Below are 26,054 nucleotides of genomic sequence, written 5' to 3'. Positions count from 1 at the left end.
GCGGGCAGGGAGCACAACGCGGGCAGGGAGCACAACGCAGGCTCGGAGCACTATGCAGGCACGTAACGCAACGCCTCACACTGTTTCATGACAACCTCTGAGCGTGAGGTTATGCACTATTACCAGCTTCATTTCTCAGACATAAGAACTTAAGAGATAGTAAATAAGATACCAAACATCACAAAAAAATACTCCTAGCACACAGTGTTAAATCCATGTTCTTAAAAACGAGTCCACGACTCTACAGCCTGTCCTACTGATCTAGGAGCTGATTCTCGTCATTATCAGTCTCACTCCTGGAGGTTTATGTTGTTGTTACGTGCTGTCAGGACCAATTTACAGCTGACCTCCCAGTGGTTCTGAGAGGCTGTAAATCACATGTGCGGAGACTGCCCATCTTTCTCCCTTGGAGCACCTGGTGGATCCGAACCATGTGTCTGAGTTGGCAGTGCAATTCCTTACCTACGAGACCATTAGAGCTCCCACAGTGAAGCTTTATATAGAATATCTGTATCTGTTTGTATCTATCATCTCAAGTCTAATTGCCCAGACATTCTTTCAATCTGGACGGCTTTCTCTCCCACATGATTCTGAACTGCTACTCAGCTCACTGCTGCTGATGTGTTTCTGACTCTCAGAGACTGTGTGATTGGTTTTCAGGGCTTTAAGTCCCATCTTCCCACTTGAGACTGAACTTCAAAGCCCAGTCTTCCCGTGCAGACATACTCTACCACCAGTGAAAAGCTGGGACCTGGAAGTTAGCAAATGCCTTCAAGATTCTGGCAAAAGACCATCAGTCCTACTTTCAAAGCATTCTCATTCCATAGGATTTATTTTCAGTTTCTACTGGGATTTTAGCAGGAAGCTGGAAGGTGCAGAACCAGGGAAATAAGAAGCAGCAGATTTTACACCTGCAATAAATGCTTTTCTTCAGCTAACTGTGAGGTTCGTTGGATAAATATATTCAATTCCCCAAACCATCGAGATAGCAGGCTGTCAATTACCAATAAATGCCATCAACCCACAGGTCAAGCTTTCAGTTCCTCACAGACTGCTGGTTAAAGTCGGTCATCAGATCAACAGGACAAAGGAGAGAAAATAGACACCTAAGTTACCAAGGACAGTCCTACTGATAAAGCAAGGGCCAGCTGTGAAGGCAGTGACAAGGCGCTGCACTGCCAGGTCAAAGGCACATGGTTTGAATCCACCGGCTGCTCTGAGAAGACGGCACGTCTTCTCCTGTGTGCTTTTCAGCCGCTGAGAACCCACTGGAGGGAGGGCTACGGTGGGTTCTGACTCGGTGGCCTGGTGGTGAGGAACTGTGCTGCCCACCCAAGGCATACACCGTAAGTCACAAGCACACGGCTAGAAGTCTGAGGGGCAGACACCGCCGTGAAGGTGGAACTCTGTCCTCTCAACACGGCAGAGCGACGGGCTCGAGCCCCAGGCCACACTTACTCTCCCTTCCGGGTTCTTGTCAGGGTGGTACTTCTGCGCCAGCCGGAAGTAAGCTTTGCGGACCCTGCTCTCGTCATGCCTGTCAACAGAGGAGCACCAGGAGGCAGGTAAGTCCAGGACAAAACAGGATTTGCAACGTCATCTAAAATGTTTAAAGAGCCTTCCTTTTTTTACCAGGAGCATTAAATAGCAAATGAAACCCAGTAAGATTAAATAAGATGATTTCAGCTATTTAACACGAACAGGTTCCATACGTAAGGTTATCATTTACTTTAAATTACAAAACAATACTTGAGGTTTAAAGAATTTAAAAATAATTTCATGTTTTAGAACATCATTATTTCAAAATATCACTTCAAAGTCTACAGTTATTTTATCAGCCTTGCCAAAAATGAATACATCTTAGTACAGACTTGAGGAAAAATCTTTTCTTTTCTTGTTGTGTACCGTCGAGTCAGATCAACTAGCACAGGAGGAAACTGTCCCTCCTTCTCCAGAGGAGCATCTGGTGGATTTGAACCGTGCGCCTGCGGGATTGCAGCTTCTTGCTACTAGGCCACCAGAACTCTCGAGAGAAAAATTTTTTAAACCATTTTCTTGGACATATCCAATGGTAGCTAACAAAGTGAGTGTGCATTCTCTCCTATGCAACTGTAAGTAGGATTCTAGGCTCATGCAATCAAACCTCTTCTGCATCTAGAACATCAGCTGAACAGGGAAAGGCCTGTCCTCGTGAGTCTCACATGTCACCTATGGGACCAGTCTCTGCACACACCATTTCAAGGGACAGAGAGAAGTCACTGGACCAGTGGCAGGTCTGCTACTACACTGGCAAAAGCAACAAGTTCCATCTGGTCACTCCCTACACGTGTCCACCAATGAACAGGCAACAAGCCTGACTTGGGGTGGAGTGTGTGGCGTCACTCTAAGGCTAGGTCCTTCTGGGGGGCACTCACGGGGCCTGTGCCTGAGAGAGACCGAGCACATTGTAGGCATCATCGAGCGACATTGTCGGTGGCTTCTTCTCCACTTCCTTCTTCCAGGCATCAAGGGTGTCTTTTAGAAGCTTAACCTGGAAGACAGAGTGCTACACTTATAATAGAATTTTAAGTTGAAATTTCTACTGTATTAAGCAGCTTTTGCAAATAAATGTAACCATTTATAACCATGGAATTCCTAGTGTGCCTGGTTTCCTTCTTAGGAAATTTGCAATTAACATGATAATACCACTGAGATTCCAAGAGGTAGTCGTGTTTCTCGCCTAGTGAGCGGGTGGTGGTTCTTACTTGTCTGCTATTGTAGTTCACTAGGGAACAACTATCTGAGTTGACCTGTTTGGTGACAGCCTGAAAATGGACAATTACTGTGATAGAAATGGCAACAGCTGTGGTAGTCGGCCTCACTGTCAGAACAACAGTGACCTTCATCACAGTGACACAAGCTGAGCGCCCAGGCCGACGTCACTCCAGGCCCAGAAGAGAACTGAGGATGGAGGCCAGGGTCCTAGGGCACCAAGACAGGACAGGCAGACATCACCATACATACAGGGAGCGTCCACTGCCTCACGGCACACAGGGGTGAGGGGTGGAGGGAGCCCCACTGCCTCATGACACACGGGGTCAGCAGAGTGTCCACCATGACACATGGGGACAGCAGAGAGTGTCCACTGTCTCATGACACACAGGGACAGCAAGGAGTGTCCACCATGATACACGGTGGGGTGTGTGTGTGTGTGTGTGTGTGTAGGGAGCGTCTACTACCTCATGACACACGGGACAGCAGGGAGTGTCCACTGCCTCGTGATACATGGGGACAGCAGGGAGTGTCCATCATGACACACGGGACAGCAGAGAGTGTCCACTCTCTCATGACACACAGGGACAGCAGAGAGTGTCCATCATGACACACAGGGACAGCAGAGAGTGTCCATCATGACACACAGGGACAGCAGAGAGTGTCCATCATGACACACAAGGACAGCAGAGAGTGTCCATCATGACACACAGGGACAGCAGAGAGTGTCCATCATGACACACAGGGACAGCAGAGAGTGTCCATCATGACACACGGGACAGCAGAGTGTCCATCATGACACACGAGACAGCAGAGAGTGTCCATCATGACACACAGGGACAGCAGAGAGTGTCCATCATGACACACGGGACAGCAGGGAGTGTCCATCATGACACAAGAGGACCGCGGGGATTGTTCACTGCTTCATCAGGACCAGGAATCATGTGAACCTCAGCCTTCACAGCGACATGAGGCAGTCAGCATTTTAACATTTAAAATGGAGACTTGGAGAAACCAAGCAGCATAGCCAACGGGATACCGTGACAGTCAGGGCCAAGGTGAGAATTCAACTAAACTGTCTAACAGCAACACTGGTGAGCTCACTCACTCTGCTATAAGGGGAATTACAGGCAAGCTATTATCGTTGCTAAGTTGTCACACACGTGAAATGGATTCCTTCTCTTTGTCATCAAAGATCAAGACTATAGAGTTCTTAGTGTTTCCTTAAAAAATTACCTTTTTGTTTCAGATTTCCCCCAAAATATAAAACCACATTCAGAGCGGCACAGTGCTTCAAAATAAAAGGCATACTCAAGGAAACTCATCATCCTTTTCACCACAGAAGGAAAAAACATCCAGAAATGCTCAGAGGCTATTTTCACATTTCTACCCCGAGGCCTTCTGTGTAATGGAGCCCACTCCTGGCTCCTGGTTCCCAGCAATTGAGTGTGGGAGCAGACAGCTCCGGCCGTAGGTCCACTCTTCCCTGGTGCAGCCACACACCGAGCACCGACGACCAGGGTCCTTCTCCGGGCTTCTCAGGGCTCCTGCCGCCGAGAGGGGCTTTTCATAGGCTACAAACTGCACCAAAGGAGACTGTCCGCCCTTCTCCCAGAGCTGCTGCTGCTGGGTTTGAACTGCTTGCTTTCAGGTTAGCGGTGCAACACACCACCCGCTAGGCCACCAGAGCTCCCTTTTTCATGGATTAGGAAGGTAAACATTAATCTGCTAACCTACCGGATCTTTAATTGGCCAATCTGGAAACCGGAGTGTGTCACAAAGCTGTTTGAGGTAATAAATATTACAAAACAGTTCATTCTCCAGCTGTGGATAGCTGATGACGGGGATGGGACAGTACTGGTAAAGTGCTCTGGTGTTACTCTGCAGACGTGGTGTGAAGTCAGCCAGGTGGGCAGCAATCTTCTCTATCATTAGGCGCCTGGAATTAACAAAAGCCTTCATTCAAGGAGTACGAAGAATTACTTTATTATTTAAAAAGGTGTTAAAATAGGTAATGATGCGAGTTGGTCACAGGAATATTCTGGAAAGTAACTTCATTACTGGGCTAAACTGAGCGTTGGTAAATACACTGTGTAAAAACACTGAAGAGAGGCAAACTTCCATAATCTCTGTTCTGGACACTTCGCTTAATGAAGTCTTAGACGAGGTCCAGCATTCCTGCTCTGCGACAGAAGACCGAACGGAGCGAGCCTGCATTCATCGGAGCATAGCTGGGATGCAAGCCTGTGATCACCCCCAAAAGGCTCCTGTAGTCAGATGACCACAGCAGGGTCTGACCCCCACCCAGACAGACACTTTACTGATACAGGGGCAGATTGACACAGATGGAGATTGAAACCAACGAATTTCAGAATAAGAAAACTATCACAGGAAATGCAATTAATTAATTAAAATGTCTATACATTCCATTCCAACTAAAAACATTTAACTGCCATACAGAAGATATTGACAGACTGTTGCTGTGTGCCACCAAGTCAGAACTGCCCCGTAGCTGACCCTCCAGTGGGCTTTTAGAGGCAGTAAATCACACAGAAGACTCTCCGTCTGTCTCCGGCAGACTGGCTGGCCCTCCAGATTGCAGTACAACTTCTTACACTAGGCCATCAGAGCTCCCCTATTTTAACAGGTAGCTCATGCCAACCCGACAGGTTCATGTACCTCAGACAATGACCAGGGAGTTGGCTGACCAAGTCAGCCCGAGAGCGCTCAGGGGAGGTCTGGGCGATGGCGCTGGGGGATGTCAGGATGCTGCTTCTGGGCCTCTGTCATTTCCCAGAGTTTCTTACAGCCTTCCCTTCTGAATGTTCCCTTCCTACATGGCAACACTACTTTCCTAATAAGAACTTTCATCAAAACAATTAACTTTGTTGTTTTTGTTGTTATGTGCCATTGAGTCGCCTGTGATTCATAGTGACCCTACGGACAACAGCCCTAAACCCTGCTCTATCCTGTGTCAATCTCACTGTCTCTGACACACCTACCCCATTACCCCAGTCACTGAATCAATCCACCTCATCGAGGGTCTTTCTCTCCTGCACTGTCCCTCTCCAAGGACTAATCCCTCCTTGCAACATGTCCAAAGTGTGTCAGACAAAGCTTCAGAATCCTTGCCTCCAAGGAGCAGCCTGGTTTCACCCTGTGTAGGACAGACTTGCTTGTTCTCTTAGCAGTCCATGTTATATTCAACACCCTTCTCCAACAGCACAGCTCAAAGGCATCAATTCTCCTTCTATCCTCCCTAGTCACTGTCCAGCTCTCTGATGCATAACAAGTGACTGCAAAGACCATGGCCTGTATTGGGCGCACCTTAGTCTCCAGACTGACATCATTGCTCTTCAGTACTTTGGAGAGGTCTCTGACAGCAGACTTTCCCAATTAGCTGAAGAAAAAACATGTCAATCAAGGTCAGAGAAAAAGACCCTCAACCAGATGTACTGACCCTGTGACAACAATGGGCATAGAGATGGTGAGAACGGTGAAGGACAGGGCAAGGTCTAGTTCTGATGATCCGAGGGTCCCTAAGAGTCACAGTCAACAGACGGCACATAACAACAACAAACTTAAAATGCACCAATGGTTATACATCCTAACAATTCACACAGATCTATTAAAAAGATAGCCATTTTGTTAAACCACGTTAGAACGGAGTAGGAACAAAGCTATAGGCCTTGTGGAAACCCGCCATATCCACTTAATTTATCAATGATTATTTTCAGATTACAGGACCATGAAAGCATTTCTCTGAACCTTATTTCACAAACCTTATATAGAATATATAATCCATCACACGGATAGAGGTGTTTACTGGACATCAACACTGTGAGGGCGCCAATGCCATAAATGGTTCATTTTTATGTTGGTAATTTTAAATTACATGAATTTCACCTCAATTTTTTTTTTCCTCTAGGAAAAAATAATCAAATGAAGCAATGGCATTTTACCTCATTTCACTACTCCAGATTGCTTCTGGGGTATCAAATTCTCCAAGAAAAATCTCAGAAAACTTCTCCGGCTCATAATTTTCTAGGTAACAAACCATGGCTTCGGGGAGGATGTGCCCAAGTATACTTCTCTGAAAAACATCTTGGCCTTTTGTCTTTAAAACAAAACAAAATGTTGTTAGAAACTCTAGATCTCTCCGTTTTCTAACAAAACCCCCTGTAGCTGAAGAATAACTTAGAACACAGCTGGAACACACCACCTTCTACTTCAAAAATGTGTCTAGAAGTAGGCAAGCTGTGAGCAGAAGATTTTCTAGTGTGACCTGGGCTGACCTGAGCCTGGCAGAATGCCACACTGCCATGGTCATTTAGAATAACCGGCCACTGGACACAAGGAACAGGTATGGGTCCCAGAGGATCAAGGTGGACATTGGTTTTAATTTTCCTGCTTCACTGAGTTGGCCCCTTTTTCACCTGTTTCTGTTTTCAAATATCAGTTGTGTTCCCCAAAAGCAAGACCTTAAAAAGCCTGCCCCTGGAAAGTCTGGATGGAACTGCTATTCACAGTAATTATACTCAGCTGTCATATAACCCCATATCCTTGGACACACCTGGCACACTTTTTTTCCCCCCATTAAACTTTTAATCTAACTTCTTCATCTGATGGAAATAAAACCTTAAAGAAAAAAATATATATATACTATAATGGTTTTTCCTCATTTCCTTTTAGACAGATTGAAATACGCCCCCACCCCTTAGAATATGACAGAGAGAGAAAGTGGGTGGGGGAAGACCCCAAAGGTCACTTTATTTCTTGGTGAAAGACAAATTAGAAGGTAAATTTTTGCTAACTTAGGCCATAAAATCACTAAGTAATAAACTGTGGGGGGGAAATGACTTTCTATTGCTCCGAGTGTCACTCTGATGTGATTCCCACAACACAGTAGATAAATTCTATTAAAAATGTGAACAAGAAAGCTTCCAGACAAGCTGTAGACATGACAAGCCCAGCGTGACATGGATGAACGTGAGGGAGTGACTGCAGTCATGGGGCAGGACAGCAGCAGGACACACAGATGTGGCCACGTCTGACCCACTACTGCGTCAGGGCCACTCCAATGCCAGTACCAACGTATGTTTCAAGGGAGAAGCAGACGTTTCCACACTTCTTTGGCTGTTATTTTTCTCCTATAATTTTTTCTATCACTTAAGACCCAGTGCTCCCAAGACTCAAAACAGGTCTTCTCTGTTTCTAAAGGTTAACAACATTCTTTCTTCCCTGAATTCAGACTTTTCCATAAGCAAATCTAGATTGGTGTAAATATTCGACATATTGTTAAATGAAACGATGTCTACTGCTTCTAAGATTATTAGACTTTTAGAAATTAGTCATGCGCAACTGCACAGGAAAAATGCTGGAAAATGTCAAATCCAGCATTTATGTCGTCGATTAGAAGTAATTAATTTATAATGTCATCTTCTATTTGCATGAAGCCGTGGAATTGTTACTGCCTGGGCATCTCTGAGTATCACACGACAGACTGCCTGTTTCTAGGCATTACTGTTGTTAGGTGCCATCAAGCGGAGTATGACTCACAGTGACTCTGTGAACAACTGATCTGAACTGTGTCCTATCCTGTCCCATCCTCAACCCTGACACATGCCAGCCCAGTGCTGTGTCTGTCTTCCCAAGCATGAGTCCCTCTGCTAGAGAGAGCCTCTTCTAACAACACGCTCACAGTATGGGAGGCGAAGCTGCCATCTTTGTCTGCATGAAACACTCTAACAGCTCTATGAACGTGCAGGGTGGCCTGGGGTCTACTGTCAGCATGGGACAGCGCTCACATTAGCCTTCCAGTTTTGGTAAACAAAACCAAACCAAACCAAAATGTAAACAAACCAAACCAAAATGTAAACATACTAAAGCAAACCAAAACAAAAGATAAACACAATGTAAACAAAACATAGCCAAAATGTAAACAAACCAAACCAAAAAATGATGCATCAGCAGTCCACTACATTGACAAACATGCTTCAATTCTGTTGGAAAATGGACAGTTCTGTGTAAAAGGGTAGTATGACGACATCTGGAGTTGTCAGAGCTGCCAGGGAAACACCTTTTCTCATAGCCTTCGTTTCTACCTGGAGCTCCTGAAAAATAATGCAGCTTGGAAGCAGATGCCTTGCATTCCTGTCAGCTGGGATCTGAATTCAAAAGGCTGCTGTCTTCCTGAATCCTTGAGGGTGACAGAACACAAGGACAGCAAGCTAAATTCATGGAGAGGCATGTTCTAAGTCACACCTCCAATTTCAATGGAGTTTAATTAGGTAAACAAAACAGCAAGATTCAATGTAAAAAAGAAAAGCTTAGCCTTTCGATGCAGGAGGTTAAACACCACAGCCTTCAATATGGATTGAATCTCAACATCAAGAAAACAAAAATTCTCACCACTGGATCACTGCCACAATAGATGGAGAAGGACTGGAACTGTCAATGACTTCATTTGACTTGTATCGACAACCAATATACACGGTACCAGCAGTCAGAAGAGTAGAAGATGTGCTGCACTGGGACAATCTGTAGCCTAGGACCTCTCCAAATTACTGAGGAGCAGTGATGTCAATCTGAGGACTAAGGTGCGCTTAATTCACACCATGGTCTTTTCAGTCATTTGCTGAGCATCTGAGAGCTGAGCAACGACTAAGGATAACGGAAGAACTAATAACACCTTTGAACTGTGGTGTTGGAGAAGAGTGCCGGACAGACTGCCAAAACCCATACAGGTCTTGGAGAAGATGAAGCCAGAGTGCTCTGTAGAGGCGAAGATGAGGAAGGTTCATCTCCCATATTCTGAGCATGTTGCTTAGGAGAGGCTATTCTTTGAAGAAGGACATCATGCTTGGGAAGGTGGAGGGACAGCAAAAGAAGAAAATCCTTAAACCATATGGTACCAATAAACAGTGATTATTCCAACAGGCTCAAGACTGTCTGGGATGATGAGAATGGGACAAGATAGGTCAGGGTTCAGATCTGTTGTTAACAGGGTTGGCATTAAGTCATACGAGGCTAGGCACCTAACAACAATATGAGCAAGGTAACACAGGACTATAAAAGTGAAATGAAACAACACTGGCCCTCAAAATGCTTATAACGGTAATCTCTAGTGAACACACACAGCTCTTGATACTTGCATGTGAAGACCACTAACTAGTGCTGACTCGTGTGGTCACAGCATTAAACAACTTACCTCCTCTGACTTGAAAGCCTGCTTTGAATGTGTGTACTTCAAAAATCTACAAAGAAAAACAATGACTTGTCAGATTTAGGAATTGAGTAGTTACTATAATGTTCTAAAGATCAGATCACACACACAAACTGAAATTCAGGAAAAAAGTGTAAATTTATATTTCTAAATTGTTTCACTAATTCAAGAACTTAAAATATAAAAATTGAAAATAATGGCCCTATTAAGATTGTTACAGTAAGAAAGAACTGTACAAATTTTAGAACAAGAGAAAGCAAAGTTTCATACACAATATAAATATGTTGCTGCATGTGCCACCGAGTCACAACCGACTGACCACTGAGCCTTCAGGGGTTTTCAGAGGCAGTAAACTGCACAGGAGGAGTGTGACCATGTTTCTGCTGTGGAGCAGCTGGTGGACTCGAACTGGCCATCTTTGAGTTGGCAGGACAGCTTCTTACCACTAGGTCATCAGAGTTCCTTTCAATATTACTCTATGGGATGCCAAACAAATGTATTAAAATCCTAAACCCGTTGCTTTCAAGTTGCTCTTGACTCAGGCGGCCCCGCAGAGCGGCGCAGAGCAGGCCCGTGGGCCCACACCCTGCCATCCTGCTGAGAGCAGGTGACCCGCCTGTCACAGACCCACGCAGAGCTAAACTCCCAGCCCTTGCCAAGCAGCCTTTCGTCACCAGCAGCTGGCGTCTTGTCTTTAAATAACAGGTGCAAATGACATTTATATTTTTATAGAACATGTGATCAAGAGGAGACACCTGAGGCATTATCTTCCTGTCTTTAATTTTCCAAATGACAGACATTCCAACAATTTTTACCAGGAAAAATGTAATAGAAGTACTGCCAGTTAAGCCCCGCTGCCTGTGTACTGAGAGAGACACGTTTCAGCTCTGCTCCCCTACGATTCCTACCGAGCAACAGGAAGCACGTTGGAGCCTGTGTACATCATGATGAAGAAGAACACTCCGCTCAGGTAAAGGCGAGGTAGCTGTGGGTTGTCCTGCACAATGTGATAGAGCAAAACCGCCACTTTCTCAACGAGGATCGGGTCAAAGGTCAGCAGCAGCTAAGGAAAAAAGGTAACAGTTGTGTTACTATAAAGAAAACCTGCAATATCATTCCTAATCTTCAATGTCCACATTCCATATGCTCAGGTCACGGTTTCTTCTGTCCAGTTTTGTTAATGCGCAGTCAAGTCACGCTCCAGAGGGTTTTGAGAGGCAGTAAATTGCATGAGAGCTGACTGCCCACCTTTTTCCCATTGAGCAGCTCGTGAATTTGAACCATGTGCCTTTGGGTTGGCAGCGCAGCAATTTACCACTAGGTCACCAGAGCTCCCTTAAGTTCAAAACCAATTATAAAGGCAAACTCGAAGAGATTCAGTAAGCTTATCCACCAGCACTCTACAGATCTTAAGGACTGTCCCAACGGTACAACATTCAGGAAGAGACAGTAAAACAGCAATGCAGAGCAGATTCAATGTGTTCAGAAGCCTGAACACACTTGAAGCTTGCTCTTTCATGATCATAGACAAAACTGTTTCTAGTTTGTGGAAGGTCTTCCTGAGAGAACTCCTCTGTTAACAACACCAAAGGAGCTTCAGATTGAGTCAGATCCACTTGAGTGGAAAAGAACAAGCCGTTGGAGACTATCCAAGAATGCAATGTGCAACACCAAGACGTATTATCAGTTAAATGGTGCTAGGAGGGAGATCCAGCAGCACTGGGCAAACCAGACCCCGCCTAACCTCAGCAGAAGATTGGCAACAGACTGTAGGGAAATGTGGAACAAAACTTACATAGAAAAGGTGGGGCACACACTGGGGGAGCCTCAAGACTGAGATGCTGAGGAACCTCTGAACCTGGACCAAACCCACCCCCAGGGCTCCAGTTTCCAGTACATTACAGACAGGAGAAGACAGTGGGAGGCCCCAAGGCAGCACGTGGGCGAGGACAACATCCAGGTGCCCGGAAGGTGCAGGGCAGGGGACGAAGGGCTGACTACAGCGGAAGGCTCCGTCCCACCGTGGGCATCATGGCTCATGTCGTGCAGCAGCACGACATCAATGGCTGGCTGTAAATCAACTCTTCATAAAATGCCACTCAAATCACAATTTAAAAACGCCATTAAAAAGAGAGCAGAAAACACTGGTGGCAGAAAACCTGCCATGACTGAGAGAACCATCAGAAACAACGGCGTTACTATGAGCGAGCATTAACAAATACACCGAACATGTTTTATCTAGAAGGCTTCACAAAGTTGACATTTCTGGCTTTCCAATAAGCCTCTGCTTATAAAGAATGCTCAGTTTTGATTCAAATGTTACCAGGAGAAAAGATTAAAAATCAAGGTGGAAGTACTAGCTCAGAGGAGGTGGTCACAGTATAACCCAGATGGGAACTCACAAATCTGATCACTAACATTCTCTGCTGTGGGTCACTAAGATTTCTGCCACAGGGTAAAACAGTTAAAAATTGACACATTTATTAGAAAGTTCCTTCCCAAAGGATGGCCATCCCTCCTTGAAAGGAAATACGGAGGAGAGGCCCACTGAGATATTCAGACCACATGTTTGGCACCAGGATAAATTTTACAGATCTCACAGGCTTTCCCCCACCTGCTCTTTTATAGGAAATAAACCCAAGTGCTTCACTGGCACTGAGTGCAGACCTAAGTAAAATCATGTGTTTACAATTTCAACTGTTTGTTTATTATGGTATTTACTGGTCTTATCAAGAGGGTTTTTTCTCTGTTAAGAATCTTGTGTAGGGAGTTCTGGTGGCCCAGTGGCAAGAAGCTGCACTGCAATCCCAGAGGTGCTCAGTTCAAATCCACCAGATGCTCTGCTGGAGAAGGAGGGACAATCTTCTCCTGTACCAGTCAGATCCAATTTGACCGTACACCCACTAAAGGTAATAATTTTTTTTTTAAATCTTGTGTTCTAGCCTCGTCTCTCATAGTGTTGTCTGTGTTGTTAAGTGCCGTGGAGTCATAGGCGACTCACAGCGACCCTGTGAATGAAAGTCCTCTGACACCTGCGGGTTGCCTGTGGGGAGCTGCATTTTTAACCCAGAGCCCCAGTGAACCCACCAGCTGCCCTAAGGGAGTAAGCTGGGCAAACCTCCTGCGTGACTTATGGCCTCAGAGCTCAACTATGATTTGGTTCTGACTTAAGAGTCTGAGTTGCTTTGTGAAATCTTAAGACACAGACGACACCAAAAATTCTCAAGCTATGTCAAAATGTCGAACCATCAAGCCATATGACAGGGACAGCATGGGAAATAGCTTTAACAAACAGCAACATATTCATGTACAGTTTGTTGTTATGTCCTGGGTGGAACATAACAAACTGTGGCTGACTCTGAGAAGAATGGGAATCCCAGAACACTTGATCATTCTAATGCGAAACCTATACTTGGACCAAGAGGCAGTTGTTAGAACAGAGCAAGGAAACACTGCAGGTTCAAAATTGGGAAGGGTATACACCAGGGATGTGTCCTGCCTCCATACCTTTTCAACCTGTATGCAGAACAGATCATCCGGGAGGCTGGGCTCTATGAGGAGAAATGTGGGGTCAAGATGGGTGGAAGATCTATCAACAATCTGCGTTATGCTGATGACACAACCCTGCTTGGTGAAACTGAGGAGGACCTGAAGCGCTTGCTGCAGAGGGTCAAGGACTGCAGCCTTCAATATGGATTGAGGCTCAATGTCAAGAAGACAAAGATTCTCACCATGGACCAATTGGCAGCATCAGGATGGATGGTGAAGAGATTGATATTGTTCACAGTTTTAGTTTGCTTGGCTCCACAGTCAACACTCTTGGCACCAGCAGCCAGGAAATTAAAAGACATATTACAATGGGAAAGTCTGCTATTAGGGACCTTTCCAAAGTACTGAAGAGCAATGGTGTCTCTCTGTAGACTAAAGTGCATCTTATACAGGCCAGGGTCTTTGCCATCACTTGTTATACGTCTGAGAGTTGGACAATGATTAGGGAGGATAGAAGAAGAATTGATGCCTTTGAACTGTGTTGTTGGAGAAGAGTACTGAATGTACCATGGACTGCTAAGAAGACAAACAGGTTCATCCTGGAGAGGGTTAAACCGGGTGGCTCCTTGGAGGCAAGGATTCTGAGGCTCCATCTGATATACTCTAGATATGCTGCAAAGAAAAACCAGTCCTTAGAGAGGGACATCATGCTTGGGAGGGTGGAGGGACAGCACAGGAGAGGAAGGCCCTCTATGACGTGGATTGATTCAGTGACTGGGGCAATCGGATGGGAGTGTCAGAGACAGTGGGGTTGGCACAGGACAGAGCAGAGTTTAGGGCTGTTGTACACAGGGTCGCTATGAGTTGCAAGCGACTCGATGGCACATAACAACCACCACTTGTCAAGTCAGAATAGACCGATATTGGACCCTCCAGAAGGTTTTCAGAGGCAGTAAAGTGCGTGGGAGGAGATGACCCATCTCTCTTCCCCGGAGCATCTCACTGATTTGAACCATGAGCTTTTGGGATTGCAGTGCAGTGTCTTACCACTGGGCCCCCAGGAGGCAAGTGCACGTGCCGGGTGCTTCCTCCAGCATCTGTAGGTGGAGTAGTTTGTGGAGATCTCCTGTTCTGGCCCTCCCCATATTTGGAGCTCCGCACAGGCACCTTGGTGCACAGGGCATGCTCCCCTGCGTCCTCAAGTCCCTTTCCCGGCTGCCTGGCTTTCTATTTCCATGAGCATCACCCCAGGGGAAAGCCCTTCAGCAGATCAGGGCTGTAGCCTCGTGAGGGGTGCTGCATCCCATCCTACACACTTCCCAGCTCACTGGATGATGATTTCTCAGAGGAATCTCAGTTTGTGGGACACAGCTCCATCTACGACAGTCTGCAGGTCAAATGAAGCAGAGACATCCCCTACCAGCCTGCAGCTAACGCGAGAGAACACCACTGCAGCTGCCGAGGTCGACGTGGCAGGAGAAGCTGTCCAAGGACAAAAGAACTTAGAACATATAAAAATATTTTTAAACCCAGTGTAAAAACTGTAAGTGGTAAATATTGTTGAAAAACGCCAGATGTAACAGTAAAACTCACCTTCTGAATGGCTTTCGTTGTTCTGATATAGTTGTGGTTGTGTACCCTAAAGTCAGAACCGACCCATGGCTGCCTCTCCGGCGGGTTTTCAGAGGCAGTTAATTGCACGGGAGGAGACTGCCCATCTTTCTCCCACAGAGCACCAGGTGGCCTCAAACCACGTGCCTTTGGGATTGATTGTAGCACAGCTTCTGGCCACAACATTTTTGTTAAATCAAGTAAGCTTCTTGTACTACCGATCATGTATCTTAAAATGCTCCATCCTCCCTTTCTGGCCTGAAATTGAATGCCATTCACATTCACCTCCTTCTCTGGTCTTGTTTGTGGAGTCACAGAAATGCTCCAAAAGGGGCTGATTTTCTAGACACAAGATCTTCATGTTGAGAGGAGGGCTCCCTGCACTGCCTCCCACCCCAGCCCACGTCCACTGGGTGTGGAGAGGGGACAGGAATCCCTGCGCCTGCCCACTCCACAAGGCCCACCCCACACATGGCCCACGTCCACCCCACATCCACCGGGTGTGGAGAGGGTGAGTCTGGGAGCACCACTAGCTGCGCACTCTTTCATCTAACAGTGTGAGCAGAAACAGGCACACTTGACAACCACCAACTTTGAGAAGTCCATGGGTGAATGAACGAGCTGGTGTGGCAGTGAGCTGTCCAGAAGTCTCTGTGCCACCAGAGGCTCAGGTGCTCAGGCCCCGCTGACACGGACTGGCACTGACTGAGATGCACACCCAGGCCTCCCACGTGGAACAAGTGCTCCCCTCCTGCTCAGGCACCGACACAGCAGCTCACACGTGCCAACATTTACACACGGCTGACAAAGCCTACACATTCTGGTACAGATCTTAAAGCTAAGTCACTAGCGATCAATTTAAAGATAGATTTGGTAACAGGACAGGCAGGAGAAACCCATGTGCTAACTCTGGGGCCTGACCAGTTCCCTTTAATGCTGACTCTGAAGGATGCTGTTCTTGTGTACCATCAGGGCAGAGCTGACGCAGAGCTGACTCCAGCAGGTCTGCAGAGGCAGTAAACCACACAGGGGCTGAGGGTGGGGTGGGGGGATGACACACTGGTCATCAGCCTCCCCCCAAGTGGCCAGTGATTAGAACCACATGCCTTTGGGGATGCAGGGCATTAAGCCAGAGCTCCCTAAGTAGGGAGTACACACGGCTAAATTCTAAAAGGGTAGAAGGATTCTAACTGTAACAACTGCGTGTCTGGCATAATTTCTACCCAGTGCATTCCAGGAGTTATGACTCATGGAGAGACAGAGTCCATCACGGAGAGGAGTTAAGGCTGGAGATGCAGGACAGAGGAGGCTGACACAGATCACAGGCAGGGTTCCAAGCACCATCACCACCCCATCATCACTCTGGACCACACTCCCGAGCAGCACCTTGGTGTTTCCTCATGGGTGACTCGAAGCATGGAGAAAAACACCACTCGTGGTCATTCTGGAGTGGGGATGCTGCCCACCAGTGGGCACCCAGACACACCATCACCACAGTAATACTTAGAAGAGCAACTCTGAAGAACCCAAGAAGCAAACAGGACTTGGCGCAGATTTTTCCAGAGCAGAATAAGGACAACACAACAGAGACTATGGCTACAAGAAGATGAAACAAAGGCCCAAGATTCTCCCAGGACTGCTCACCACCTACCTGAATAATGTGGGGCAGACAGGTGCCGTCTGACAGGAGTCGCTTCACGCGGGGTAAAGGCCGGATGATGGCATTATCTTGATCCCTACAAAACATTTTCTGAAGTCAGCATCTATCATGCTCAGTAATTGCGTGTGGTATTCCACCAGGCAGGAAGCGGTTACCTGCTTCCTGTGAATAAAGCCTAAGCTTACATACGACTGGGTGCATGGTTAGGTATTCTGATTTAAATCTATTTGGCTGCTGAATAAGACTTCATTTCCTTCTGTAAGATTTCACTGCCAAAGATTCTCATTTCTTATTTAATGGATTCCTTCTGGAGATGACACAATCCACCGGTTCTACCCCCTTAGGGCAGGTCTAACTGCACTGTGCAAATGTAAACTACTCAAAACAGCCTTGGAGTAAGGCCTTTGCCTCGAAATAAGAATTTTGTGTTTTAGTCTGACCTGATTCTACACAAGAACGGAGCCATGAAATCCCAAACATTACTAAAAATGCCAGTTTCTCAATAAGTAGCATCACAAAATCTACTTAACACAGTAATTAGGACAGATAAATGGGCACCTTTCTCCGTGGGGACAAACAGCCTCTGAAATCTGCCGGAGGGCCATCTAGGAATCAGCTCCAACCTGATGGCACTTGACAGAAAGCAATGTAGTGCGTCAACTATTTCTTTGTATCTGCCATGTTGTTTTCATTTTTCTAGAAAGCTCCAAACCCCAAAGCAGCATTCTCCCGAGGCCACGGCTGCAGCATCCTGTTCTAAGTCACTGCAATCATCCTGTGCTGTTACTGGAGATAAGCTTCCAAGAGGCAGAACAGAGCTGTGCGGTCCTGCCCATCACGCAGGTATCGTGGCACTTACCGGCTTGGAAAGTAGCCGCACATGGTGATGAGCATGTTGAGGACCAGGGTGGCGAGGTCCGTCTCATTCAGCACAGCCTGCCCGCTGGCTAGCAGGCACCATTTGAGCTGAGGGATGGACTGCAGCGGCCGCCACCCGTCCATGCCTTGTGCCCAGCACCTGGTCTTTGCATTTAACATTCCTTTGGTCCACATTTCTTGCATCTAAATGGACAGAGTCACCACTATTACAAACAGATCAATGAAACAAGAGATTTTCTACTTAAAAATAAATTCATACTAAATTATGAATTAAATGAAGATCAAATTTGGTTGAGCAGAAAAGAAAATGAAGCAGAATTATCCAGCTTGGGCATGTGGGTGGAGGCCGTCCTTAGCTCCTGGACTGGATCTGCCATTTCCAATCCATTTCAGACTGTACGCTAAGAAGTACTGCTCATACCACGTGGCGTGATGTTAGTAGGACAGCAATGTCACTCATTAACAAAGTGCTCTGACAGTAAACAGATGTGAAGATGGGATTGGGAGCCAGTGTTTCTCTAGAGAAAGGCAAGTTAGTAACAGAATGTTAGCACCCTGAAGCTGATGACAGCAACTCCAATCCATTTAGAAGCACTTGACATCTCTGTGTGGTCAGTCTCTAGCTGCTGTCTGTGGAAGGCGAACCTCTCCCATTCACATGCCCAGGCTGGACCCTGTGGCCCGGGCATGTCCTCTCCTCTGAACTGGGCTGAGGATGGTTTCCTGACATCTCTGTCAGTGAGTCTCCTGTAGCAGTCCATGGAAGTCTCACCTCTCCCACTCACTTACCTCAGGAAATCCATACGGGCCACTCCTCTCTTTGTCCGCGTTGCCAAAATACCACTCCTTTTCTCCCTCTCTCTTCATATCTGGAGCAGCTTCGATTACATTACTCTAAATTTCAGAAAGATTTTATTTATTTTCCAAGATAAAAATCTACTGGGGTAGGCACTGCCATAAATGTGCTGTCGAGTCGCTTGTGACTCATAGTGACTCCATGGACAAGAGCCCTAAACCCTGCTCTATCCTGTGCCAACCTCACTGTCTCTGACACACCTACTCCCATTACCCCAGTCACTGAGTCAATCTATCTCATCGACGGTCTTCCTCTCCTGCACCGTCCCTCCACTCTCCCAAACATATCCCTCTTCAAGGACTCGTCCCTCCTTGCAACATGTCCAAAGAACGTCAGATGAAGCCTCAGAATCCTTGTCTCTAAGGAGCAGCCTGGCTTCACCCTCATCAGGCTGAACCTGTTTGTTCTCCTGGCAGACCTAGAAAACACATTTTTTCTTGGCTTATAGCCCTGAAAAACCTCACTTTCTAAATTACTTTATTGTCAAAGGTAAAGATTTGCTCTCTAACGGAATAGTCAAAAAAAGCAAATTTCACTGTTAGCATGCCTTTGAAATTCGCCAACATGAGAAGCTACCTCAAAGGTATCTACGTTCCTGATGGTCATAATTTCTCAGAATATGAAAACTGTAATAGCAAAGGCCATGGCAAACTGCTCCATAAATTAGCATTCACCCCCGGGGGAAGCTCACTACACTAAACTCTGCAGTGAACATCTGAGATCACATCCTGCAGACTTCAGTGCCAACACAAAACGTTTCTCCAAGTGTCCTCACTTACCCTCATGGGTCATCTTTATCACCCTTTGCGTTAGGAGAATCTAGGATCAGGGTGTGACGTGGTTAGAACACCTGATTATAACACAGGTTTAACCACTCTGTAACTGCGTCCAGTTACACCACATTCAAAGCCACGTGGCCCCTGTGGCATCCGGCTCAGGGACTCCCTGTGATTTCTGAGGAACTCCGGTGGCCTAAGGGTCACTCCAAAGAAATGCAATTTGAATCCACCAGCTGCTCTGCAGAAGAAGGACGGGCAATCTGCTCCCGTAGGATTTACTGCTTCTGAGAATCTGCCGGAGGGTCAGCTTTGGGTTGGTTCTGACTCCACAACACACAGCAACAACACTGACAGGCAGAGACAGCCTCTCTCTCAGTCTTCACCACAGCAGCTGGTGGGCCCAACTGCTGGCCTTCTGGTGAGCAACCTGACACGTCAGGCATTACACCGCTTGTACACTGTACAGTGGGAACGGACCCACGGCTGGCCCTCCAGCAGGTTTTCAGAAGCAGTTAACAGCACAGGACGAGACTGGCCATCTTTTCCTGTGAAGCAGTGGTGGATTTGAACTGCATGTCTTTGGGATTGTAACACAGCTTCATATCATTAGCTCCTTACACCACAAGGCCTCCTCTAATTCGTCCACCAGACCCTGACAGCAAGTGGGTTCCAACTCCACGCAGCCCTCCTGCGGGCCTCTGAAGCTGTGCACTGCTACAGAAGGGTACTGGCTCCTTCCTTCCTGAAGCAGCTCTGTTGGCAGGTTGCCAGATTACCACACTGTGCCACCAACGCAGCAAGTCATGACAGAAAGACGGAAAACCAAGAAACCAAGACCACTACCATCAAGTTGGTTCCAAATGCTGAGGCTCCACTGCGTTCCAGGGCTGTGTATCTTTACAGGAGAAGGCTGCCCACCTCTCCCCTTGGGACAGCTGGGAGGTCTGAACCACCCACCTTTCGGATAGTAGCCCAATAAGCAATGTACCCTGCTAGCAGAGCTCCGCCAAAGGAACAGCCGAGCGCAAAGCCTCCTGGTTTTGTCTTTTACTGGGAGACTGTAAGCAATATTCATCTCACTCTGTTGCTGCTGTTATGGACCACTGAGTAGAATGTGACTCAGTGACCCTATGCATAGTAGCTCTGAACCCTCTCCTGTCCTGAGCCAATTTCAATGTCTTTGACACATCTGACCCCATTACCACAGTCACTTTGTCAATTCACCTCATCCAGGGTCTTCCTCTCCTGCACTGACCCTCTACCCTTTCAATCATGATGTCCTCCCTCCAAGGTCTGGTCCCTCCTACGATTATTCACAAAGTATGTGAAATGGGTCAAGAGATTCCAAGGAGGAGCTTGGTTTCACTTTCTCCAGGGTAGACTTGTTTGTTCTTTTGGCGGTCCACAGAATGTTCAACACACTTCTCTAGCACCACAACTCAAAGGCATCGATTCTTCTATCATCCTTAGTCACTGTCCAGCTCTCTGATGCAAGTAACTGTTAAGACTTTGACTTGGGTCAGGCACACCTTAGTCTCCAAACTGACACTTGACCTTCAGCACACTGGAGAGGTCCCTGACAACAGATTTTCCAAGTGCAATTAGTCTTGATTTTTTGACTACGGATCCAAGCAGGATGAAACTGTTAACAACCTCAATCTCTTCTCCATCTATAATGATGCAGCCAATTGGTCGGTGGTGAGAATCTCCGTTTTCTTGATGTGCTTCAATCCACACTGAAGACTGCAGTCCCTGTCCCTCTCCAGCAAATGCTTGAGGGCCTCCTCTGTTTTGGTAAACAAGGTTGCCCTCTGAGTGAGTAATGCAGGTAGTTGAAGAGTCTTCCTAACGCTGTATTCCTCCTCACAGAGTCCAGCCTCCTGAGGGATCTGTTCCACACACAGATTGAAAAGGTATGGAGAAAGGAGACATCCATGATGCATTCTGTTCCTGAACCATGCAGTGTTAACCTTGCTCTGTCTGGACAACTTCTTTCTGGTTTACGTACAAGATTTGCATGAACACTATCAAGTGTTTTGGGATTCGCATTCTTCTCAATGTTAGCCAAAATTTGTTATGATTTACACCATCAAATGCCTTTGCATAGTCAATAAAGTACAAATAAGATATTTTTCATGTTCTCCCTGCTTTCAGCTAGGATCCTTCTGACACTGGCAATGGTGTCCCTAGTGCCACGGCCTCTTTTAAACCCACATGGACTTCTGGCGGTTCTCTGCTGATATACTGTTCTAGTCAGTTTTGGATAATCTTCAGCAAGATTTTGATTGCATGTGGTATTGTTTGATAATTTCCACACTCTGTCGGGTCACCTTTTTTGGAATGGGAATAAATATGGATCTCTTCTAGTCAGTTAGCCAGGCATTTGTCCTCCAGATTTCTTGGCATAACCTGGTGAGCACAGCCAGGGCTGCATCTACTTACTGAAATATGTCAGCTGGTACTCCATCAATTTTGAGGGTTTTCTTTTTTGCCAATTCCTTCATTTGTTGTTTCACGAATTTTTTCTGTGTTAGCCAATTCTTTTCGGTACACTGACTGAGTACTCTTTGCATCTTCTTTTAAGACTTCTTGGATTGTTCAATATTCTGTCTACAGCATCTTTAAGTACTGCAATTTGAGGCCTGCATTTGTCCCTAAGTTTCTTCAGCTTGAGAAACACTGAGTGAGTTTACCCCTTTTGATCTTCCAATTCCAGTTCTATACCTTTTATTGTAATATTCTGCTGTGTCTTCATGAGCTGTCCTTTGAAATCTTGTGTTCAACTCCTGAATTTCGGATTTCTTCCACTTGCTCTGGTTTCTTGGCATTTTAGTGAAATATTATCTGGAGTCTCTCTGACATCCATTTCGGTCTTCCTATACAAGGAGTCTAGTGATTGTATCCCATTATGTGGATACTGGGTGGTTTAAGGAGATGACGAATCACTGTCCACAATAGTGCTGAGCACATGGAAGACTATGGAAACATTTTATTAGTAGTAGTCACACCTTGTAATGGAAAATGCAATATTCTAAGTACTCAAATATTAACAATTAAACTCAATTCTACTGAGGTGCATCTCCTTAAACCAAAAGATTAACAAGTGAAAGATGAAAAGCAATCACCCATAGACGAAATATACACCCTTTTATAACTCAGGCACGAGAAGTGGTCTTCAGCAAAGGCATGTAGCTCTCTTGTTGGACAGTTTCAACACAGCCCAGGACCCTATGCCAAAAATGCACGCTCAGTAATTTTACAGCTCAAAGGTATAGTTCCCTAACTGGAGAATCTGGCTCCAACTTCAGAGGTCAGGCACGACGTCAAACCAGCCCCCTTAGAGGGGAAGATAAGAGACAGTGGAAAAGTAAGCTGGACAATCTCCGTCTGGCTCAGCCTGTTCTAAGGATCCCACTGTTTCTGAAGTAACTTCACCTCCTTGTCAGCAATTATCTGCTAATTAATGAAGAAACTGACTCAACCCTTTCAAGCTGACACACTGTTAGATTCCCACATTCCTTTTACATTCTGAGCACGCCAAGGGTGAGAAGCCCAGACCTGCAGTGGGACGGTGGCCCGGCTGACGTGGAGGTGAGCGAGGGTGAGCAGGTCCACCAGGATGCGGACGCCATTGGAATCCATCAGATCCTTCACATTTTTCTGAAACAGGAAGACACATATTTTTACCTCATCTGAAGCCTTTCTCTCCAGTAGTCACCACTTCCAAGAAGACAGCAGCTGAACCCTCTGCACAGCCAGCTTGCACAGAACGCAACTTCCTTGGCACTCACAGGACTCAGGGTTAAAGGAGTGTGACTTCAGATGATGACTGACAGGGCAAAGCCAGATTACACGGAAACCACATACATTTTGTCTTCTTAAATGTTTTAAGAAAAAGCAAAACACACACAGATAGATACACACCCACATACGCACACACGCGCGCGCGCACTTCTATCTCCTGAAATAAAGCCTAAATGTAGTGTACCATAAAGTCACAAGTGACCCTACACCTGATCCACCTGCAGGCTTTCAGAGGCAGTAACTCCCACAGAGGGGACTGCCCATCTTTCTTCTGCAGAGCGGCTGGTGCACTTGAACTGAGTACCTTCGCACTGACAGCGTGATTCCTTACCAGTAAGCCCCCAGAGCTCCCTACACACTTTAGTAGGGATATATAAACTTGATGGTTCCACAATTATGGATCGTGTTTTCTTTTTCTTATTTCACATTTTCATGGTCTTTTAAAACTAAATAGACTGTCTCTAATGAGAAAAATCTTTTTTTATAAACTTAAGAAATGATTAAAAGGAAAGTAAAATTTCCAAGAACTTTTAAAATACAATTTATTTTTAAAGTATTTGCAGCATAAAAGGGATAATAAAAACTAAACAAGTTGGTATTAATATGAAAAATGTAAGAAAGAAAATCACCAAATTCTGCTTAAATATCTTCCCTATCTCCTATACTTATATAGTTATGCTATCTAACTATGAAGTCTTGTTAGAAACACGACAAACACATTAAAATGTCTTTTGGTGAAGAGCTCAGACAGCAAAGAATTCACCTGAATTAAAAAGACAGACAAGCATATTGTACTTCACTCCTTTTTAGGATATTATGTTTCCAATTACCTATATATAATACCTACTATTAAAATATACACAAAGGTGTTTTTTTATTTTACGTTTTACATTAAGTACTCACTTTATTTAAAATTTAATCTTAACAATTCCTTAAAGAAAAAAACAGGTAATGATTTTTATCATTTTTTACCTATTATTATATTATTATCCTATCAAATTTTATACTCAACAATTCATTCAGCATCTGTGACATTAGGGCAGGGTAAACAAATGATAACTTTGTACCAACTTATCCTCCTAAGAACTGAAATTAGAATTTTCTGAATTAAAAGAAGGTAAAGAACCACCTCTAAATAATTAACTCAAAATATACAATCTACTTAGAAATAATAACATTTATGCAAAAAACACTGTACCTTATTAAGGATCAACTTATTGAGGAAGAGGATCAATCTGTCCCGTTCCAGTTTATCTGTACACTATAAAAAACAAAAACATATTAGGATTTTACTATCACAGGACAAAAAAAAAAAATCAATGGCAGTGGAAATCAGGTCATCTCTTCATCCTTGACACTGCCCTTGGAATGCATCCTTAGTGGGATTGTAGGACCACCAGGCCTGCAGAGCAAGTCCACGGTCACTCCACCAGCAAGCAAGGAAGCAGTGCGCACCCACTGAGACTCCAGCCTCACGGCTGACCTGGGAACCCCATGGTTGACCTGGGAGCCCCACGGCTGACCCAGGAGCCTCAGAAGGAGCCTACGGCTGAGCCAGGAACCCCATGGTTGACCTGGGAGCCCCACGGCTGACCAGGAGCCTCACAACTGACCCAGGGACACCGTGAATTGAGGCCACTGGAGGGAAGCAGGTTTTGGTTTAAACAATTACTGCAATTTCTCAATGTCTTACGTTTTCTGCAATTTCATGTAACTCAACTAGTTTTCTTGGAAAGGGAGTTGTATTTAAAGTCATGAGAAACACTGAGTGGATTCAATCGCATTCATAAACTACATAAAAATTCTGAAGAGCTGATGAATGATGTTTTACACAACCACATCAGAACCAGCAAGGAGACCCTGTACCTCTCTGTGGAAGGTGAGCCCAGGAGAGTGCCTGCCACGGTACTTCAGGGCCACCAGAAGCACAGAGCGTCAGAGGCCAAGAGTACACAGGTTTACCAGCACACAGGATGGTCTGAGCCAGGCTACTTCCTTGGCGCTCACTCAGCATCCACATTCTAACCCACAGGATTCACTTGCTGGACAGTTACAACAAGAATGGAGCAACTCGGTTAGTGCCAGTGCCGCTCTGCTGGCCGGTCACTGGCATGCCATGCCGTGCTTCCACTGTGCACAAGTCCAGTCCCTAAGTGATGTCCTCCCTAAGCTCGCTCTCCCCACCCTGCTTTCTCCTCGCTGGCTAACGCTGCTTCCTAGGAAGTAACCTTCAGGAGTCTCTGGACTGTTTGCTCACCTGCACACTCTGGAGTCACAGATCCTGCACACGTGAGCCAGCAGAGGACCCCAGTGTGCACCTCGGCTGGCATTCGTCAGACTGCTGCTGGCACCACGTGCCTACGTGGGACCTGTCAGTCTCCACAACTGTGTGAGCCATTTCCTTGAGAGAAATCTCACTGTAGGTATTCAGAGGGAGCTCTGACGGCTCAGTGGATAAGGAGCTACGCTGTGGACCCAAAGACAGGTGGTTCGAATCCACCAGCTGCTCCACAGGAGAAAGATGGGCAATCTCTTGTCACGTAATTTGTTCCTTCTGAAAACCTGCTGGAAGGTCAGCTGTGGTTCGGTTCTGACTTGATGGAACATAGGAATATAGATATTTATAGATTCACGTCATTAATTTTGCTCCCTTAACCCAGATCAAGACAGAGAACTAATTTTAAAAACTGCAAAATGATTCTTGTTAAGGCAGCTTCGCTGAAAGTTAAATTGTTACACGCAAAAGAAATATAAGCAAAACTGGGAGAACAAAATCCCAGACACTGGACTCAATGCTGAGTTTTATGGTGAATGAATGAATCTGTCCTCTCTCTCTGAACACAGGTTAAATGTTAATAACAAGCTTTCTAAAACCTGCCAAAGTTTTAGAACTTTCTTTAAAGAAAAATGTTGACACAAAGTTTCATTTCTTTTGTTTACTGATAGTTTTAAAATACTTCACTGTAACTATAAAGGTACATTATTTTTAGTATGTTAGTG

At 45.7% G+C, this 26,054-nt stretch overlaps 1 protein-coding gene across 1 annotated transcript in view; it reads right to left on the bottom strand.

Annotated features, from left to right (window-relative positions):
• The window catches only part of DNAJC13 (DnaJ (Hsp40) homolog, subfamily C, member 13), a 122,468-nt gene that overhangs the window by 34,198 nt on the left and 62,216 nt on the right, over positions 1 to 26,054 (bottom strand). Inside the window, exons 24-34 of the mRNA XM_006902544.1 lie at positions 24,253 to 24,315; positions 22,809 to 22,910; positions 18,405 to 18,509; positions 17,596 to 17,798; positions 16,728 to 16,812; positions 10,885 to 11,039; positions 9,962 to 10,007; positions 6,714 to 6,868; positions 4,489 to 4,690; positions 2,415 to 2,530; positions 1,459 to 1,537 (exon numbers count right to left, since the gene is read on the bottom strand). Coding sequence (XP_006902606.1) covers positions 1,459 to 1,537; positions 2,415 to 2,530; positions 4,489 to 4,690; positions 6,714 to 6,868; positions 9,962 to 10,007; positions 10,885 to 11,039; positions 16,728 to 16,812; positions 17,596 to 17,798; positions 18,405 to 18,509; positions 22,809 to 22,910; positions 24,253 to 24,315 — 1,311 coding nt within the window. The remainder of the gene's footprint in view (positions 1 to 1,458; positions 1,538 to 2,414; positions 2,531 to 4,488; positions 4,691 to 6,713; positions 6,869 to 9,961; positions 10,008 to 10,884; positions 11,040 to 16,727; positions 16,813 to 17,595; positions 17,799 to 18,404; positions 18,510 to 22,808; positions 22,911 to 24,252; positions 24,316 to 26,054) is intronic.

This window comes from Elephantulus edwardii, unplaced genomic scaffold, assembly GCF_000299155.1.
Source record: "Elephantulus edwardii isolate Elephantulus edwardi_28Jun2011 unplaced genomic scaffold, EleEdw1.0 scaffold00427, whole genome shotgun sequence".
NCBI classification, from domain to species: Eukaryota; Metazoa; Chordata; class Mammalia; order Macroscelidea; family Macroscelididae; genus Elephantulus; species Elephantulus edwardii.
Note: the sequence above shows the minus strand (reverse complement) of the source record. Positions and strands in the feature narration are given on the sequence as shown.